General features: G+C 30.8%; 2 protein-coding genes across 3 annotated transcripts; both read left to right on the top strand.

The window, feature by feature from the left end:
• Positions 1-16: 16 nt before the first annotated feature.
• LOC130663908 (regulatory-associated protein of mTOR) lies at positions 17-9,937 on the top strand. 2 transcript variants are annotated; one of them, XM_057463468.1, is made up of 8 exons: positions 17-573; positions 675-777; positions 3,094-3,715; positions 4,569-5,923; positions 6,032-6,073; positions 6,144-7,232; positions 7,376-7,661; positions 7,763-9,937. In XM_057463468.1, exons 1-8 carry the CDS (start codon positions 382-384, stop codon positions 7,959-7,961), a joined length of 3,888 nt encoding a protein of 1,295 aa, XP_057319451.1. In that variant the 5' UTR covers positions 17-381; the 3' UTR covers positions 7,962-9,937. The 2 variants fall into 2 exon arrangements, with proteins under 2 accessions (XP_057319451.1, XP_057319453.1); XM_057463470.1 differs by lacking the exon at positions 6,032-6,073 and having other exon boundaries at positions 18-573.
• On the top strand, positions 9,794-19,546 carry LOC130663910 (putative phosphatidate phosphatase). Its single transcript, XM_057463473.1, has 9 exons — positions 9,794-9,933; positions 10,191-10,261; positions 11,283-11,434; positions 13,553-13,657; positions 13,784-13,992; positions 16,070-16,127; positions 17,572-17,748; positions 17,943-18,053; positions 19,394-19,546. The coding sequence occupies exons 2-9, from the start codon at positions 10,198-10,200 to the stop codon at positions 19,466-19,468; spliced, it is 951 nt and encodes a 316-aa protein (XP_057319456.1). The 5' UTR covers positions 9,794-9,933; positions 10,191-10,197; the 3' UTR covers positions 19,469-19,546.
• Positions 19,547-20,329: the final 783 nt, after the last annotated feature.

The raw sequence follows: 20,329 nt of genomic DNA on the forward strand, positions 1-20,329 counted from the left end.
AACATGGCGATGGGTATCTGTGATGATACTCCAAGAATTACTAACACGAGTGATGCATAGTTTTGTTTGATTGTTTAAAAAAATCTAAAGTGTTTAAAAAATAATAATAAATAATTCCAAATGTTACGACGTCGCAAAATAAATTATAAATTTATTCGCAGGACAATGCGAAGGTGAGTTTTTTTTCGTGGGTGTGTTATCTATATATATTTACATATATAATAGTGATCCAGTTAAAAAAAAAAATAAATTGCTGCTGCTAAATTACTGGTTATGATAAATAAATCACATATTTATAAATAATGACATGTTACTATAATTAAATAAATAAATAAATGAATAAATTCAAGTAAGTGCGCAAACAATAAAAAAAAACCAACAATGTCACTGGTTGCAATAAAACAATCACGTCAGGGTAATGGACACGATGATGATGATGATGATAATCATGATGTGGAACGTCGTGAAGAAAAAGAAGATTGGAAATTACCAATTGCTTTTAATAAACCCAGACATACTGCGACTATTGAGGGTATCAATTGTATAACACAATTTTGGAGATTAAAAGAACGGGTATGATATTTAAATATATAACAATGTGTCTCTTTATCACAATAGATAATGATGATGATGATGATGATAATAATAAGAAGCTTTTTATTTTTTTGAAATAGATGAAAACAGTGAGCGTAGCTCTGGTTCTCTGTTTAAATGTGGGCGTTGATCCTCCAGATATTGTCAAGACTCAGCCTTGTGCACGACTAGAGTGTTGGATTGGTAATTTTATTTATTATTTATAATGTACAGTAACACTATTTAAATATTTTGTGTGTTGTGTACATGTGCTCATGTATAATAAGTCTCTTATTATGTAATCGTAATTGAGATAGCACATAAAGAGAGACGACATGCAGTACAATTTACTCGGTCGATAATAAAAATTGCGTGTAGGAATTTAAGGGTGGGCAGTATGAACCGCCCAGATTAAACAACTGAATTCGACCGAATTAAAAATTTTAGTTCTGTTGTATTCTGTCGAATTCTGCAAAACAGAATTCAACTGAATTGAAAATTTGAATTTCAACTAAACAGAATAAAACCGATTTAAAAATTTCAAATTAGTTTTAATTCAGTTTAATTCGGATTCAGAACCAGAAATTGGAGAATTATTTTTGAATTAATCAGAATTAAACCGAATAGAATTATTTAAATTCGTTTTAATTTGGACAAATTCTGGTTTTCCTGCCGAATTAGACAGAATTCATTCTTAAGTTAAGTACCGAATTAACAGAATTTATCTGAATTAAATAGAATTAAAAATTTAATTATGTTTAATTCGATCGAATTCAGTTGTTTAATCAGGGTGAATTTTCGGATTTTACTTTTTTAATTACGATTTGAATATTTACGTCACTCGAATGAGGAAAATCTTACGAGAGTTTGTCTCACCCATTTTTTCGGAAGCGATAAAAATTGCTATTGTCTATACTAGTAAGGGAATAAGGAAAAAATTTTTTTCAGTCTACACAGAAAAGTAAGATTTTTCGGCACAAGAAAAATTTTTCATTATGAAGTGAAAGCAAACATTTTCTTGGGACTAGAAATAGTATATTACGCACCTAAGGCAGTAAAGTAAGAAATGTCTCAGATTACATGTAATTGATGGCCCAGGCGAAGTCGAGACAAACATGTGATCTGAGCCATTTCTTGCTTTACTGCCCTAGGTGAGTAATATACTATTGGCTCAAGAAATTTTTTCTCGTTCCAAGAATATTTTCGTTTTTGATTCATAATGCAAAGAATTTCTTAGCGCCATTTATTTAAACCAGGTTTATTTTTATCCGGGTTGAAATTAATATTGCTAGTATATCTATTATACATTAATAATATATACATATAGTAGTAATAATAATTAAAATCCGGATTTAAAAAAACCCGGTTTGAAAAGTTGGCCCTTAGGGCAAATAAATATTTTCTTGGGGCGAGTAAAAATTTTTCGCGCCAAAAAATCCGGAGACACGGCAGTGTCTTGCGCCAAGTACATTTCAAATATTTTTGTAGAGCAAAATTATTTACTTAACTATTCTTTTGATAAAAAACTTTTTTCTGAGATGTAAATCGTTTTTTCTCGTGTACATGATAGAATTGATTAATATTATTAAATTTGGTATCGGTACAAAGGTTTTGACTTGAATTTGTGCCTTTTCATGGTTTAAACTCTTTTTTTACTGCCAATTATCGAAATAAATCAATTTATTTATCGGATTTGAATTACATTTAAATTACGCGGGAAAAAAGACAATCGTATTTATTGTCTTTGAATAAATTAATATTTCAACTCTTCTGTCACTAAATATGACTGAGTATATATATAACTATTATATATATAATTAAGAGAAAATAAGAAAAATTTCCGCCATGTCATGTCTTCTATTATAATATAAATTAAACAAATTTAATTTGATATCAGTGAAAAAAAATATATTAGATGACTAATAAAAAAAAGTCGACCGTGTGTAGATTTTTTTTCAAGAATCCCATGATTATACAATCATCGAAATCAATAAGTTTGCGAATCAATGAGATTTGTCTTATATATTTCAATGATAATAAAAATAAACAAAAGATTCTAGAGTAAATTTTAGAGTCGACATTTTAATAAACATTTAAATTCAAATCATATTTAATAAATTTGGTAGCAATACTCAGCAGTCACGTAGTGACTGTAGGTTGTTCGTAACAAATTAATAAATTAAAAGAAAAGTAAAATTCAAAAATTCGATTAGTACGTCCCGGCCTCAATTATCTACTATTATTTATAACCAGATCACAAATTCCGAATCTCCTCGTCAAAGACCTAGAGCCCAGAAGTGAACCCAGACCTTAAACGTATCAAAACCCTGGACCCACAGCGCTTTTAATATTTTGTCCACACTAGAGTATTTTGCCTATGGGTGAAACTCTAATCTGCATGTTGTACTTTGCCACCGCAATTAATTATTGTCGTTAGACAGATTGTAGTTTTGCATTTAATAAAGTAATAAAAAAAAACTATTATTTATAATTTATATTTGAATATTTATAAAATTACAGACCCGTTGTCAGTGAGTCCGCAAAAAGCATTAGAAACAATAGGAAGTAATTTACAAAAACAATACGAGCGATGGCAGCCACGTGCTCGGTATAAGCAGAGTCTAGATCCGACAGTAGAAGAAGTCAAGAAATTATGCACGTCTTTGCGTAGAAATGCCAAAGAAGAGCGAGTGTTGTTTCACTACAATGGTCATGGAGTACCAAAGCCAACAAGTAATGGCGAAATTTGGGTATTCAATCGAACGTATACGCAGTACATTCCATTATCTGTTTACGATTTGCAAACTTGGATGGGCGCACCGAGTATTTATGTATATGATTGCTCCAATGCTGGTATTATTGTTGATTCATTTCAACAGTTTGCTGAACAGCATGAAAAAGAGTACGAGATTGAAAAACAAAATCGTGCTGCTGGTGTCACTGGTGTTCAAATGCCATCATATAAAAATTGTATCCAATTAGCTGCCTGTGCGGCCAATCAAATATTACCAATGAATCCGGATTTGCCGGCTGATGTTTTTACCTCTTGCTTGACTACGCCAATAAAAATAGCTTTGCGTTGGTTTGTTATGCAGAATACTTCTAAGTTAGTTCCTAAGATTTCATTGGACCTTATTGATAAGTAAGTGAAATTTATCATATTGATATTTACAGTCGAACTCCATTATCTCGGAACTTCCCATCAATCTTGAGCCCCACTACGAGCTACGCTGTCTCCCATCCAATACTATACGTTTCTATATGTCTCTGTATATTTTATACATTATCATACATGTACACAGTAAAAAATATTGTGTATCTGTGTTAAAAACGGCTCATGTTAAATTTTTTGTGTTGATTATTTTGTGTTAAATCATGGCACAATAAAATGTAAAATTTAACATTTTTTTGTATCGCTGACATTTAAAAAGTGTTGAATTAACTTCTCGTATCACCCGAATTTTACGTCAAGATTTTAACACAAATTTCGTGTAAAAATTCAACCTAAATAATCTGTGTTAAAAATTAACACAAATATTGTGTGGACCGTTTCTAGCACCCAGATTATGTTGATTTTAACACAACCCTGATAATCAACCTAGCTGCAAGCTAGTGACAGCCTACTGCAGCAACTTGTCATCAAGTTGCTGGCAAAAGTTGACATTCCATTAGTTGACGGAAAGTTGTCTTCAATTTTCTCAGAAAGTTGGTAACAATTTGTAGTCAACAGTTACAAAAGCTGAAAGTTGTCAATTTGCAACGAATTGACACCAACTCTGACCAAAAAGTCTTGCTATCAGTGAATATTTTTTACTGTGTAGATGTAAGAGCACACGCGTTATAATTTACTTTTTCAAGGATAAAGGGCATCTGTTAACTCGGAACTCCCAATAAATTTTGACTCCTCCGTAGAGTAACTGTCCGAGTTAATGAAGTTAGACTGTTGTTATTTAAAAAATTTATTACAGTGATTGTTATTGATGAATTTTTATTAGAATTCCTGGACAATTGACTGATCGACGAACTATGCTTGGAGAATTAAATTGGATATTTACAGCAATAACAGACACTATCGCATGGAATACATTACCACGTGATTTATTTCAACGTTTATTTAGACAAGATTTACTAGTAGCTAGTTTATTCAGAAATTTTTTACTTGCTGAACGAATACTGCGTTCTTACGATTGTACACCAGTGTCTTGCCCCAGACTACCGCCTACATATCAACATCCAATGTGGCAGGCATGGGATTTAGCACTTGATTTATGCTTATCACAATTGCCATTAATATTAGAGTCCGCAGATCAATTTGTACATTCGCCATTCTTCGAGGAACAATTAACAGCATTTCAAGTATGGTTAACACTCGGGTCTAAGAATCGTGATCCGCCTGAGCAGTTACCAATTGTCTTACAAGTTTTATTGAGTCAAGTTCATCGACTTCGTGCTTTAGAACTGCTTGGAAAATTTCTAGATCTCGGTCCATGGGCTGTCAATTTAGCACTGAGCGTTGGAATATTTCCTTATGTTTTAAAATTATTGCAGAGCAGTGCCAGAGAACTACGGCCACTTTTGGTATTTATTTGGGCTAAAATTCTCGCAGTGGACAGCTCGTGTCAAGCTGATTTGGTGCGCGATGGTGGGCACAAGTACTTTTTGTCTGTATTACAAGATACGTCAATGGCAAGTGAACATCGTACTCTAGCTACATTCGTGCTGGCTAGTATTGTAAATAATTACCCACTTGGACAAGAAGCAGCTCTCCAAGGCAGTCTAGTGTCCATTTGTCTTGAACAATTAAACGATTCAAATCCTTTACTGAGACAGTGGCTTTGTCTTTGCCTCGGCAGAATTTGGCACAATTACGAGAAGGCCCGATGGTGTGGAGTTCGCGATACTGCTCATGAAAAATTATCTATTTTACTTCAAGATCCGATACCGGAAGTAAGAACCGCAAGTGTTTATGCTCTCGGTACTTTTGTCAATAGTGTTACTAAACGCAGTGAACATGCGAATAATATTGACCAGATAATAGCAATGACACTTATAAATAATGTCACTCACGACATGTCGCCATTAGTGAGAAAAGAATTAGTCGTTGCATTACAATGGATGGTACAACATTTTGAAAACTCATTTGTAACATTGGCTGTTGCTGAAGAAAACTCACGCCGAGATCTTGTGGTCGAAACATTTTCACCGTTCAGCGGAATGAGACGAATTGGATCAAGAGATCGTTTAAAAATGTTGCCGCCAAATAATTCACACTCATCGGACACCGGGATTGAAAGTTTGGGTTCTGATCGGATTAAAAGAGTCTCCTCATCATCGTCAATCAGCAGTTTAGGTATAAAAATAAATGTTAATAATGACAATTAATTATTAATAATTATTATTAATTACTTGATAAGGGTGGAGGTTAATATATTGTCTTGTTTCACTGCGCTCACTGTAGGAAATAATTGGGAATTCGTAAGGAAGCCTTGCGAGTCTCTGGGTAATATTAATTTATAATTTAAATAAATTTATATTTATTAACTATCGTTATTTTTTATATTTTATTTTAGGTCACAGTTCACTGGGTAATTTACCGAGTCTTTCATACGGAAGTGTCTACATGAAATTATGGCACGGACTCGCTGCTTTGGACAACGATCCTCATCCAGGTGTCGCGGGAATGTCGCTAAAAGTAACGACTCACATACGTAATCAAGTAAAGGATTCATCAGCACCGAAAGAAGTTTCAGAAACTAAAATAGCTTCATCACTGTCACTTCCGCCATCGCCGTCAAATCGCACAAGTTACCTCAATAAAGATTCTCCACCTACGACAAACTCGACGTCTGATTTATTACGATCGGGACGTGTACCTGTCTATGGAAATCGTATTAGAAAACCAATTCCGAATACAATATCCGAGGAGACAGATGAAATAATTGGCTTACGTAAGCCACTCACGAGCTCACAATTTGTTGAATGGAGCTGCGCTCAATTTGCTCAGCCAGTGAGTTTTGACAGCGTGACAGAATCAACAAGTGATATGGAGAGCCGAGCGCACTATGAACGTGAATGGAGATATTTACGTAACTCAAGACAGCGACGTGACGCGCGTGAAGAGTATCAGAAAACACACGCATCGAGAATTGAATCCCAGATATTTCACAGTCGTTGTCCACAACAGCCTGACGCTGTCATGCTTCATCCATTCGATTCGCACGTGGTCGTGGCATGTAAAGACAGTTTTGGAATATGGGATTGGCATTCGGGTACTAAGTTGACTTATCACACGTCTCGAAATAGCAAGACGTCTGCTAAAATTACCTCACTGGAGTTTATCAACTCCCACGACGTTTCATTTTTGATGACCGGGTCAGACGATGGCGCGGTGCGAGTCTGGAAAAATTATTGCAACTTGTTGGGCCGCGAGCCCACGTTACTGACCGCTTGGCAAGCGTTAGCAGACGTTCAACCGGCAACGAAAGCTTCTGTGGCTTCTGCAGGTCTGGTCACTAGTTGGGAGCAACGATCTTTGACGTTAGCAGCCTCCGGAGATGTAAGAGTTGTCAGACTTTGGGATGCCGAAACGGAATTGAAGAAACAGGACTTGCCTACCGGTGCTGACTGTTGCGTCACGTGTTTAGATACCGACGGAACAGGTATATTTAGTATACGTTTTTTTTTCTCTTTGTGTTTATTTTTCTTTTTATCATCTTTATTTCTTACTTTTTCTATTGTAACCATTATTATGAGTATTGATGTCTTTGTATCCCTAAGAACATAAAATCTCGACCCTTTGCAGGTTCAATGATGGTCCTTGGCTGTGGCGACGGTTCAGTCCGGCTGTTTGATCGCCGATTACCACCCGCTGAAGCGAGAATAATGACCTGGCGTGAACACAATGCCTGGGTTCTTGGTGCTTATTTACTTAAATCCAACGGCTTACAGACAGACCGTTTGATCACTGGTTCATCCAGTGGCGACGTTAGAATATTTGATCTCAGAAAAAATTCATCTATAAACGTCATACAGACTACTCAAGGTCTCACAGCATTTACTGTTCATCCAGTTGCTAATCTTTTTGCTTGGTAAGTTTGTACCCGAAATTTACTTTTACTTTACATCAGCAGACTTACTTTTTTTTTTTATCTTTTAAACAATGCCAATAAATTTAATTTTATCTGTACAGTGGATCTATGCATCACTGCATCAGTATATACAATACAACGACAAACCATCTCGTGAATACAATAAAATTCCACGAAGGATTTATGAGTACACGTATAAGTCCTGTGAGCTGCTTAAATTTCCATCCGTACCGGGTGATCCTTGCTGCTGGATGTATTGACAATTCTATAACTGCTTATGCCGCTGAACCTCGTAGATGACTGTCGGAGATTGAATCCACTCACAGCGCGTACGTTCTTTAATACCAAAAAAAAAAAAATAATAAATTAAAACAGTAATGGATTATAAAAAAAAAGTAACTTAAAAAATTCAAATTTTTTTTCACTCACCCTAGTATTGCGTAATTTATGATTAGCGGAAACAAACACAAGTACTGCGCTGATAATCGAATTAGTAAACAATGATTGTACATAATTGATAAAATATAAAAAAAAATAATAATAATAATAATGATAATTTTCATAGATGCTGTTGCCCACACAAAAATATTGACATATACATATATAAATACATATTCTATATATATATTTATAAATAAAATGTAAATAGTTTCACGCATTAGTATTTTAACACGATAAAACAATGGCTTTATACAAAATGCTTTATTTTTTTGCATAAAAAATAAAAAAAAAAAAAAAATGAAAATGTAAAGGTAGAAAAATAATAATTTATGCAAACTTAACATTATTAAATATAGTTGTTATAAATTCATACGAAATTGAATCCACTTTTTTTTTTGTTGATAAAAATAATAATATTTAAAAATAAAACTTAAGCAATTCAGTAAACCGACGTTAAGTTGTTAAGTGTCTTTGGTCGCTTTCTCCTGCATGACACAACAATAAGAATTTGTTATTAAAAAAAAAGAAAAAAATCATTACCGAAGGGCGGAAACAAACGTACGATGAATGTAATGCAGACGACGATGAATCATACGTCTTAAGCCGCCTATGTACATATAACATGTCTAATTACATTAATTAATAAAAATTTATCATGCCGATCGCTATCTGTAAATTTATTTGTTATTTTTTTTTACAAAATATAATTATACATTTTTTTTAATACACAAAAAACGTTCGTTTAATTTTGTTTTTTTTTTCTAGTTTAATAAGCGAAAACTTTTAATGATTACGTCCTGTCGTATACTTTTTTTCGTAATTATTTTTATTTAGATGTGATGTGTAACGAATGAATGGTTTTTTTTAAGTCTCATCTCTGAAGACACCCCAAGGTTTGAGACAAGACTCGAGTTTTTGATGATATCTAAACAAACTCGAGTTATTTCTTCAGTATTTGAGATAATAATCCCATAAAATGAAAATATTAAAAAATAAATAATCGTCTGGGATAAAGATTCAAGACCAAGACTCTCCCTAGTGACTTAAAGTTTTGTTTAAACGAGACGAAACGATCATAAGCATCAAGCAATTGAGAGCCAACATCGCGTGCGCATAATCATTAGCATCGCAAATTTTTCTTGCCTCGCCTTTGGCTATTCATTTATAATCAACCCTTTATCAAAAATAAAAAACTTTACCGCGTATAAAAAAAAACAAAATAAAAGAAGTAAAAGAAAGAATAACAATCTTTGGCCGTACGTACAATCAATTGAATTAACAATCAATCAAAATCTTGGATTGAAAAAAAAAAAAAGACATTAAAAATTCCCGAGTTTAGAGTGGGATAAAAATGAAAAATAGCAAACGTCAGTAAAAAAAATTTGTATACATGAATAGATTTATTTTTTTCTATCAAAAGGGAAAGACCAAGCAGCTGTCTGCTATTATTATTGTATTATAAATCTACGAGTGTGAAAACGAATTTAGTTTTAAAGTTTTACTCTCGTACTACGATGAAGGAAGAAAAACGACACGCGGATGAACGACATCGTATATACATTAATGTAGATATATGTGTATATATGTATGCTTTGTAGCGATATATATATAGTTGAATATAAGCAGTATAAAGTGATGAAGATGGTGGGGATCTAGAAGTACAACAGCGATAGATACTTGGAGCTCCCGCCAGTCTACCAGACAATCTCGTTGGTAGTTGATGGTGCGTGATAGTGTTGTTGGCCTCTTCTAGCTAGTGCCAAGTTAAATAAAATAGAGTTTGGAGCAGCAGTTTTTCAAGGCAGTAATCTATAAAAAAAACATCTCCCTTGTAAGTTTATTCTTTTTATCTGTCGTTATCAACGTAAACAACATGACACCTGCTATTACACTTGACTCAGCATGCTTATCTATTTTCATGCTTCTTTCATTAAATTATAACTAATTTAATTAAACATAAATATATAAATATATATAACATTTGAAAAAACAAATTACTCATCGATCACGCCCTGTCACTCGCTAATAAACTTTATTTTTAAGATTTAAATTGCATTTTACTGACAGCGAATTTAAAATTTTTGACAGGTGAATCATGGATCGGAGTTCGAAGTTACTGTTAGTAAAAATTATCATCGATTTCACTTGCGTGGCAATAGGTAAGGAATTTAATCTTTTTCGGCGCCCACTTTATCACTAAAAATTAATTATCAGGTAAAAATAATCATCCAGGTTAGGTTATTGATTGTAGACAGGTGTGGCTGTCACTCCTCATTAACGTCAGATCGGTCGCTATATTTTTTATTGTTTTTTTTCCCGCTGTCATGGGTATGATTTATGATTAATTGATATTCATAGATGGATGTTGATTGTAACGATAGCTTCTGGTAGTCATCAATGAACCACTTTCTATTATTACTCGAGGCTGACGATTCTTCCGGGTACTCGATCAACCACATCATCATCACCATCATCATCAGCGTCATCATTGTCCCTATACTTGATCGTATTTCGTTACGGTCAATGCATGAGTAGACTCAATGAAAAGTATGAGGGGAAAAATTCCGCTAATAATCAAGGTCTTTTATTTAAAATAATAACAATAATAATAATGGTATAAATAATTATTAACATGATGATACAATATTGTTGTGTTATTAAAAAATATAAATTAAATGCGATATCATATATCTAATATATGAGGCAGGATGATCACGTATGTTTTCATGTCCACATATATATGATTTAATAATAATAATAATAAAAAAGAAAATATTGAACGGGTGATAAAGTATACTGTAAGTGATAATTGAATCCTTTTGAGTATGAAGAATGCTCGAAGCGTCAAATAATAACCGGGCTTATTCAAACTTCGTTAGGCTCAAGATATAAAAACCGGTCTTTGGTTCTTTGGGTGTTATTTCACTACATGTAAGTAGTAACAACGTGTATATATGTACAACCCTCGAATATTATATATCTTCACACACGAGAACAACCGGTATTGTCCGTAGTCCGCGTGCCTTTGACTTTATCTCCGTTTGATCTTGAGGAGGATCGTCAAACAAAAAAAATAATAGTTTTTTCACTGGACCAGAGGCTAGAGACTAGACCACTAGATATTGATTTAACCAATTATTATATTTATTTATTTATTTGTTTGTTTGTTTGTTGTTTCAGTTGGGTTTACGGTACTGGGATTGTATTTGTTTGGCCAACCCTACCAACGAGGATTTTTTTGCAATGATGAATCACTGATGCATCCTTACCGCGAGTCAACGGTTACCAATACCATGCTCTATATCATTGGAATCCTCTTGCCTTTATGTGTGGTAAGTAATAAAATCAAAAATGTTTTTTTTCCCCATTCATTTCTTCCCGGATTCCTTTTGTGGTCAAGAAATTGTATGTTTTTTATTATTTTTTTATGCTTGTTAGTTTCCGAGTCTTAATGTATTTGAGGAATTTTTATACTTTATTCTAATGGGCTTTATTTATAAGAAAGAAAAATATAAAGTAAGGAAGAACTGGTATTATCGGCACGAAGACAAAGAAAGATTTCTCTGGAGAGATAAATAAAAAAAAACAACAAGCATTTAAAGCGATTGGATTTTAAAATATTTAATAAAAAAGTATATTCTGTTAATGAATATTAATGGCGATAAATATAATGATAGGGAGTTTAAGTTTAATATATTTTGTTTCGCTGAAATATTTATTTAAATAAATATGTCCATAAATTCAAAATAAATTGCAAGTTTAATTGAACGTAAATTATTTAAAATATCACGATTCAAATTACAATATCCATACGTTTATCATAATTATACGGTTTATAAAAACTTGTTTACCATATTTTTTTATTTATAAACTCAAGTATTCTCTGTACAAACAATGCGAATTATTTTTTTTTATAGTCATAAAATAGAAAAGTCTTACAATCGGCAGAAGATAACCCTGACTGAACAAAATGTATTTTCATATATAATGTAGTATATTTCTTATTGCACTTAAACGTCACGATTATTTCTTATCGTGAGGCACGCGTAGTTCTGCTTGAAGTTACATAGAGTAATCAGCAGTTTACTTAGCTGAGTTATATTTTATCCATACAATTATTTTTAATGTACGTTAATGTCGTCAAGACATAATAATATATCATCTCACATCGTCAGATCATCATCAGCAGTTTACTGATGACTACATATTACGTACTATAAATATGAATATATATCTGTATGATATATAGTTACTCGACAAATTAATTATCATATTCATCCGTTGATAAGAAGATGGATGAATAATAAAATTTAAATGATAATTTTTTCGTAGTTCCGTCAGGTGAACTTTTATAAAACTAAACTTATTCTATAAACTAGTTTGACTACATTCTAGGGGCATGCGAATCGAATTCGAATTTTTGAATTATTTGAAAATAAGTTTCGAGTTATTCGAAAATTTTTGGATGATTCGAATCTTTTCGAATTATTCGTAATTTTGCAAATGGTTCGAATCTTTTCAAATACTTCGAACCTTTTCGAATCATTGGTAACTCTTCAAATAATTCGAATCTTTTCGAATTATTTGTAACTTTTCGAATTATTCGTAACTTTTCAAATAATTCAAATGTTTTCGAATTATTCGTCAGTTTTCGAATTATTCAAAAATAAGTTTCGAATAATTCGAATTATTCGTAACTTTTCGAACTATTCGTCAATTTCAGAATTATTTGAAAATTTTCCAATTATTCGTAACTTTTCAAATCTTTGCAAATACTTCGAACCTTTTCGAATCATTTGTAACTCTTCAAATAATTGAATCTTTTCGAATTAATAACAACTTTTCGAATTATTTGTAACTTTTCGAATTATTCGTAACTTTTCAAATAATTCAAATATTTTTTAATCATTCATCAGTTTTAGAATTATTCAAAAATACGTTTCAAATAATTCGAATTATTTGTAACTTTTCGAACTATTCGTCAATTTCAGAATTATTTTAAAGTCTTCCAATTATTCGTAACTTTCAAATAATTTGAATCTTTTCGGATTATTCATAACCGTTCGAATTATTCGTCAATTTTAGAATTATATTTTTAAATTATTTGATTTAAATCGAGAAAATTTTGATCAGCTTCAACATTTAATTTTTATTCAATAGAGTGCTTAGTTTTTAAAGTAACCCAAAATAATTTTTTCGCAGATTCGTGCCTGAGCTCTATTTACCTCTGCCAAAAATTTGAATTATTTGAACTATTACAATTTTAAGTCGTTCAAAATAAAATTTTGTAACTATTCGTAAATATTCAAATAAGTCAAGAACTTACAAATAATTCGAAAACTTACGAATAATTCGAATTATTCGCACACCCCTACTACATTCTATAAAATAATCCATATTAATCAGTATCGATTAATTTATTTATTTATTAAATATATATATTTTTTCAGATGCTTTGTGGCGAATATCTACACGCTAAAAATACCAGCGGACAGTCGTCGATGGTATTATTTGGTCGTGTAATACCACGCTGGGTGGTACTGGCCTATCACAAGGTAAGAGAAAGTCGGTCGTGATACCAAGTAAAGTGATATCATTACCGTAATGCAGTGTCTTTAATATAAAAACTAAAAAAAAAACTACTTATATAGAATAATAAAATAGTCGTGGTTAATTTTTAGATCGGATCATTTGCGTTCGGTGCTGCGGCAACGGTATTGACCACTGACGTGGCCAAATATGCGATTGGTAGGCTACGCCCACACTTTATAGAACTCTGTAAGCCAAGTATCAATTGCAGCTTGCCGATAAATCATCATAAATTCATAGAACACGATCAATTTACATGCACTGCGTCTAATGTCACTAAGAGACTGTTGAAAGAAGTCAGGTAGAGTACTATATATGTAATATATACATAAGTATACTTGAATGTGTACTCAATTAATTAAACAAGTACTCTATTAAGCACGGTGCTTGTATTTTATTGTACATGACGATGACGGGGGAGTTGAGGACGACGGTCTTCATTGCGTTACATAATAATTTGTGTGCAAGGTCGTTGAGTTGTAATCGGATGAAAATAGACGCTGTGATTTAGATTGCACGCAAATAGGTCAATGCTAATTATTTTAATAACATGAAAAAAGTCTTATCAGATATGTAAAAGATTGTTATTATTTGTATATATATATTATATAATTATTATATATATAATATATATTAGACTGGTTCAAAAAAATCCACTTTTTTTTTTCTCGAGACCTCTTATCACATAGTTGCAGTGAGGTGAAATAAGATACCTGTTAAAAAATGAGCTCTTGATATTATTAGAGGTCGCTCATCGCAATTTTCTATTTCTCATTTAAATAACATGGGAAAAAAGAATTTAAGTTTTGAATTTTATACCTCGGCAATGGCTCATTGTACAGATAAGCTCAGGATATAATTTCGTAGAGAATTGAAAGCACTACAAAAAAGTCTCTTATCATTTTCGAAAATTTCGAGATCTTTTTACTTTTCTGGCGAAACTATCAGACTTATCACAAAATGTCATGAAATATTTTTTGTAGACAATTTTCTGCCTTACAAATTATCTCTGATTAAGTTTTCTAAAATTCCGCGTTGTTTTCTAGTTATTTTCATTTTAACGTCAAGCTCTTGAAATCGATCAGAACACTATTTTTTTAAGAGCTTGACATTAAGATGAAAATAACTAGAAAACAATGCGGAATTTTAAGAAACTTCATCAGAAATAATTTGTAAAGAGTAAAATTGCCTACAAAAAAAATCCTATAACATTTTGTGATAAGTCTGATAGTTTCGCCGGAAAAGTCAAAAGATCTCAAAAATCACTGAAATTTAACTTCAAGCTTCAATAACTTTTGAACAGATAAATTTATCAAAAAATGATAAGAGACTTTTTTTGTAGAGCTTTTAATTCTCTACGAAATTACATCCTGAGCTTATCTGTACAATGAGCCATTGCCGAAGTATAAAATTCCAAAGTTAAATTTTTTTTCCATGTTATTTAAATGAGAAATAGAAAATTGCGATAAGCGACCTCTAAATATTAATATCAAGACCTCATCTTTTAACAGGTATCTTATTTTACCCCCCTGCAACTATTTAATAAGGGGTTTCGATAAAAAAATAGCCTATTTTTTTTAACCAGTCTAATATATAAATTTATTTCCTTCACTATATCTTTATAATTTCTTTATCTTCCTTGTTTTAATTGTTGGTATCATTTGATTATCTTTTATTATCTTTGATTATCTTTTATTTTTCACTCCTTTGCACTTTCTCTCGCTTTTTTTATCATTTGTTGCTCATACACCCTAGCATATTTATTATTATTGTTTATTTTCATTTCACTTTATTGCTAGTCATTGATATTTATTTGTTTGTCTAGCATTTGAAACTGATATATTTAAGTGGCTGTTGATTTAAACATATGGTAATGGGACATTTCAATTACGACAATAGACTTTCTATAGAATTGACGTACGATGATAGAGGACAGAGAATTCATTCAGTATGAAAGTCGTTAATGTTAATGATGGGAGGAGCGAGGAAGAAAACCATATGACTTTTCGCTTTTTTTTAAATTCATATATATTTTTTACTTTTATTCACGTACTTTTTTAATGTTCATACGCGACTATCCGGATGAGAGGAGGGTCCGTAAAAGAAAAAAGTCTTTAGTCTTGCGTCCTCAGTAGTTTTTATTTATTTGTTTCTTTTTGTTTTTTTAAAAGTTATAACTACCATCTCTTTTGCTGGTTGCTATCTTTAGATTTCGTAGAGAAGGCAAAAAATATTGAAAGATTCAAGTGTTTAGAGAGATGAGAAAGCCACTTATATATCTATATGTATTAATGTATAAATATGTATATATATACATATGTGTAATGTAGGAATTTAAGTCACGATTCGTCTCAATTGATCGCTCGGTGTCTTTTCAGATTGTCGTTTCCGTCAGGTCACTCATCATTCTCCACCTACGTCATGATTTATCTAGTTGTAAGTAGAAAAAATATTAAACCCATGATAATTATTATTAGTTGTCATATTATTTATAAATAATTAAATTAAATATTTATATACTCATACACTAGAAAATATTTTGTAAAAATTAATACAAAACTGTGTGTTAAAACAACGTTTTACACAAATTTTGTGTGCTATTTAAACATTATTCATTTGTGTAAAAAAAATAACACGAAAAAATGTTAATATTCTGTTACCGGTTCTTAAGCTTTCACACATTAAAATTTTATCTGCCACACACGTAAAATGTTTAACATTTTTATTTGTGTTATTTTGATACATAAAAATATATATCTATATAATAGACTGTCAAAAAAATCGACTTTCATATACTCGCTCATCAGCGAATGTGTATCGGAAAGAGCAATAGACATTTTTGTTGGAAACTGAACGCTCTACAAAAAAGGTCTCTTATTATTTTTCACAAATACAATTTTTCAAAAGTTATTCAAGATCGAAATTGAATTCACAGTAAATTTTAGTATTATGCGATTTTACCCGCGAAACTATCAAACTTATCACGAAATGTTATAGGACCTTTTTTCGTAGATTGTTTTCTTTCCCACAACTTATCTCTGATAAAGTTTTAAAAATTCCTGAAAGTTCTTTATTTATTTGCATTTAAATGTAATTAATTAAAATCGGCTAGAATACGATTTCTTTCCTGATTAAAAAACTGAATTTGACCGGATTAAAAATTTTAATTCTGCTCAATTCTGTCGAATTCTGCAAAACAGAATTCGACAATTGAAAATTTCAATTCTGTTATATTCTGTTAAATTCGGTAAGACAGAATTTAAAAGACTTCACGGATTATTTTCGAATTAAACAAAAAAAACCGATTTAAAAATTTGGAACCTGTTTTTATTCAATTTAATTCGGAGTCAGAACCAGAAATTTGAGAATTATTTTCGAATTAAACCGAATAGAATTATTTAAATTCGTTTCAATTTGGATCAATTCTGGTTTTCCTGCCGAATTAGACAGAATTCTTTTTTAAGTTAGGTACCGAATTAACAGTATTTATCTGAATTATATAGAATTAAAAATTCAGTTCTGTTTAATTCGATCGAATTCAGTTGTTTAATCAGGGTTTAAACAAATTGACATTTAAATTCGTTATCTTCAACATTATTTTCCGTATAGTTTTTGAAAAAGAAAATAGTCGATCTTCTTGACACTAAGTTAAAGACGCATTTCAAAAGTGGTATTTTTGACAGTAACACTGAGTAAGTGTTACTTTTGTTTCACTTAACATTTTTTTTGTGGTGAAAATGAACAGTATGTTGAATTAATACACAAAAATGTTAAATATTTAACATAAGATTTTTTTTAACACAGACTTTTTTCTTTACACAAATGCAAAAAATTTTTTACTGTGTATGTAAATTAAATTAAATTTCTTTTTTTTTGTCAGTTATATTTACAATTGAGAATAACATGGAAAGGTAGCGCGATATTCAAACACTTTCTTCAGCTTGTTCTTATCTTGTTGGCATGGGCAACGGCAATGTCAAGGGTTTCCAACTACAAGCATCACTGGAGTGACGTTCTCGTGGGAATGCTTATCGGTGTAATCGTTTCCTTGATTATTGTAAGTGTCCTCAATGAATTAAAACATTATACTTTTATTATTATCATACATTTATTTTATCAATGAACATGCTGTAATTTTAAAACTTATTAAGTTGAATCATCACTATATCTATTGACATTATAGTGACTACTAGGAATTATAAATTACTAATTACAATTATTATCAGTAATACAGTAAATAATTCATTCTAGGTATTTGGGGTAGCGGATTTATTCAAAGAAAGACGAGAATCTGGAATAGCAAATGCTGGTCACGGTGATAAATCGCGTGCAATGGAGTATGATGCTGAAACAGCGATGCAGGTGAATAACGGCAGTGCCGATCACGTCCGTTGATATTGTAAAAAAAAATCTAAACAACTGACTTTGCTCTAAGCTTGTCAAAAAAATAAGAATATCGACGTGACTGCTGTGGCTTTCGCCTAGATGCTGCGTTGTTCCTCCAGTTCGTTAATCCAAGCTACAATAATTACCCGATAATAAAGTCAACGATGATTATATGAGTCTGGGGTAAATTTTGGTGACTGGCCTGGTGCTACTTTATGATGTCACGTCAACAATTTTATACAGCTGCTGCTTCTTACTCTTCATCGTACTCAAGAACGCGCACGAATTTTATTTATTTATTATTTTTTTTTTTGCTTAAAAAGCTTTTTATCTGCAACTCTCATTTCGTTTTGTCTAAAAAAAATTTATATTAGTTTTATTGTTTATACGTTATATTTAATTAAGTAATGTTGTTTTTATTGTATTTTAACATTTGGCGTCTGGGTCTGATATTATTTTTATTTTAAATTGTATATAATTATTTAATAATTAATACTTTTTTATACTGTGCTCTATAGTCTATGGACAGTAGAAATATTTAATAATATTTAACAATAATTAATTAATATTATTGAATAGCGTATACATTTTATATATTTGTCGAAAGTAATTAGTTGAAAAAAAAAAAAAAAAAAAAACAATTACAAATGAGTATTATAGTTTTAAAAATGGTATTAGATCAGTTTAGAAATATTTATTTTTTAATATTTTATTATTGATTGTACTGTTGTACATTTTGTTGGATTTTACTTACACGTGAATGCTGAAAAAAAAAAAAAACAATGGATTGCGTTAATGCTGATAATTAAAGTCACGTGTTGAAAAAAAAAAAAACGAATGAATTTACAATTAATGCAATAATATTTGTGCTTTAATGCAGAGATGCAGAAAAACAAAAATGTTTTTAAATTATTTATACAAATATATACACGATATTTATAATTAATGAAGTATGAAAATGAATTTGTAGAAATTTTACAGTAATTTTTATCAGCCATCTGGTTATCAGAACTTTGGCTTCATATATTCGTACTAGAATTTTAAATATCCAAAGGCCTTAAAAATTTTTATGTATCATAAATAATTGTATATCTAATGTATTACCTATTGTAGAACATATTTGTGTTCATATATATTTAATACTAAACTTTTAATACCGTTGGTAATTAAAACGAAAAAAAAATTGTACATATCCATTGAAATAATTTTTGTTGATTTAACAATAACTGTGTAGTTATTTAATTATCCTCAATATATATTTATATTTTATAAAATATTATTTATAATTTTTTAATTTGTATTTACCTTGATTTTAGGATGAATCAAGTCCACTGAAAAACATTGAAACTTCATATGGTGGAACACAAATCACTGATCAACCCAAACAATAGTCAATTATTATTTATTAATTAATCAATTTATTTATTAATTATTAGTTCTTTTATACAAAGTATTTTAAAAGCTTATTATATTTATAGTAATGAATAAAAAACAAAATGATCTCAATGATTTGCCAAGATAATAACTCTATTCTTTACTTCTTTATTCGTATATGTTTTTATACTAAGTAGGTCTAATCCATAATAAATCTATTCATTAATAAGACTATTCCTAAAAAATCAACTGAATACCTGAAGAACAGAATGTTTTTCGCGCAACGAAAATTAAAAATTTATGTACTTTGACTACGTAAGGGGTAGTTAAAAGTGGCCTGCAATTTTCAGCTGACATACTAGCCCTGGTTAAAAATACTGATTGAAAAGAATTGAGAAGCGGCCACTCCATGCATATCTATATATACAAACAAAAGAATTGAAAGTATTGAAAAGAATGTGAATTTCATCATTTTTAATTCTTTTCAATCAGTATTTTTAACCAGGGAGCATGTATGCGAGACATTTCAAAAATTTAGATCCAGTAGATTTTTTACTTTTCGGTTTTTTCTTTATTTTTGGCTCACCAAAAACGTTCCGATCTTCAGGTAGATGAATATTTATATTCCTAAAAAATGTTAATTCTTAATTTTCTCAATTCTTATAAATCGTTATTCTTAAATGATTCCATATTCTTTCATTTCTCCATGCATAAAATTTATAAAATGTATAAAATCTATTTCTGAATGTCTCCATTCCTTAATTTTTTTTAAAAAAATTTTACTTTATCATAAAAATCTTGAGCTTTTTTTTTGTTAAGCAAAAAAAAGCTGGAGCTGACCATCTTTAACATCCATGATAGCTGGAGCACTTGATACT

The sequence above is a fragment of the Microplitis mediator genome, chromosome 2, assembly GCF_029852145.1.
Source record: "Microplitis mediator isolate UGA2020A chromosome 2, iyMicMedi2.1, whole genome shotgun sequence".
Classification (NCBI taxonomy): Eukaryota; Metazoa; Arthropoda; class Insecta; order Hymenoptera; family Braconidae; genus Microplitis; species Microplitis mediator.

What these genes read in the sequence shown, in the direction of transcription:
- LOC130663910 (XM_057463473.1), top strand. Translation starts at nt 10,198, where the DNA reads ATGGATCGGAGTTCGAAGTTACTGTTAGTAAAAATTATCATCGATTTC. An exon ending in TCCTCTTGCCTTTATGTGTG is followed by an intron (nt 11,435 to 13,552) that starts GTAAGTAATAAA and finishes ATATTTTTTCAG; the next exon opens with ATGCTTTGTGGCGAATATCT. An exon ending in TGGTACTGGCCTATCACAAG is followed by an intron (nt 13,658 to 13,783) that starts GTAAGAGAAAGT and finishes GTTAATTTTTAG; the next exon opens with ATCGGATCATTTGCGTTCGG.
- LOC130663908 (XM_057463468.1), top strand. Translation starts at nt 382, where the DNA reads ATGTCACTGGTTGCAATAAAACAATCACGTCAGGGTAATGGACACGAT. An exon ending in ACGACTAGAGTGTTGGATTG is followed by an intron (nt 778 to 3,093) that starts GTAATTTTATTT and finishes ATAAAATTACAG; the next exon opens with ACCCGTTGTCAGTGAGTCCG. An exon ending in TTTAGATACCGACGGAACAG is followed by an intron (nt 7,233 to 7,375) that starts GTATATTTAGTA and finishes GACCCTTTGCAG; the next exon opens with GTTCAATGATGGTCCTTGGC.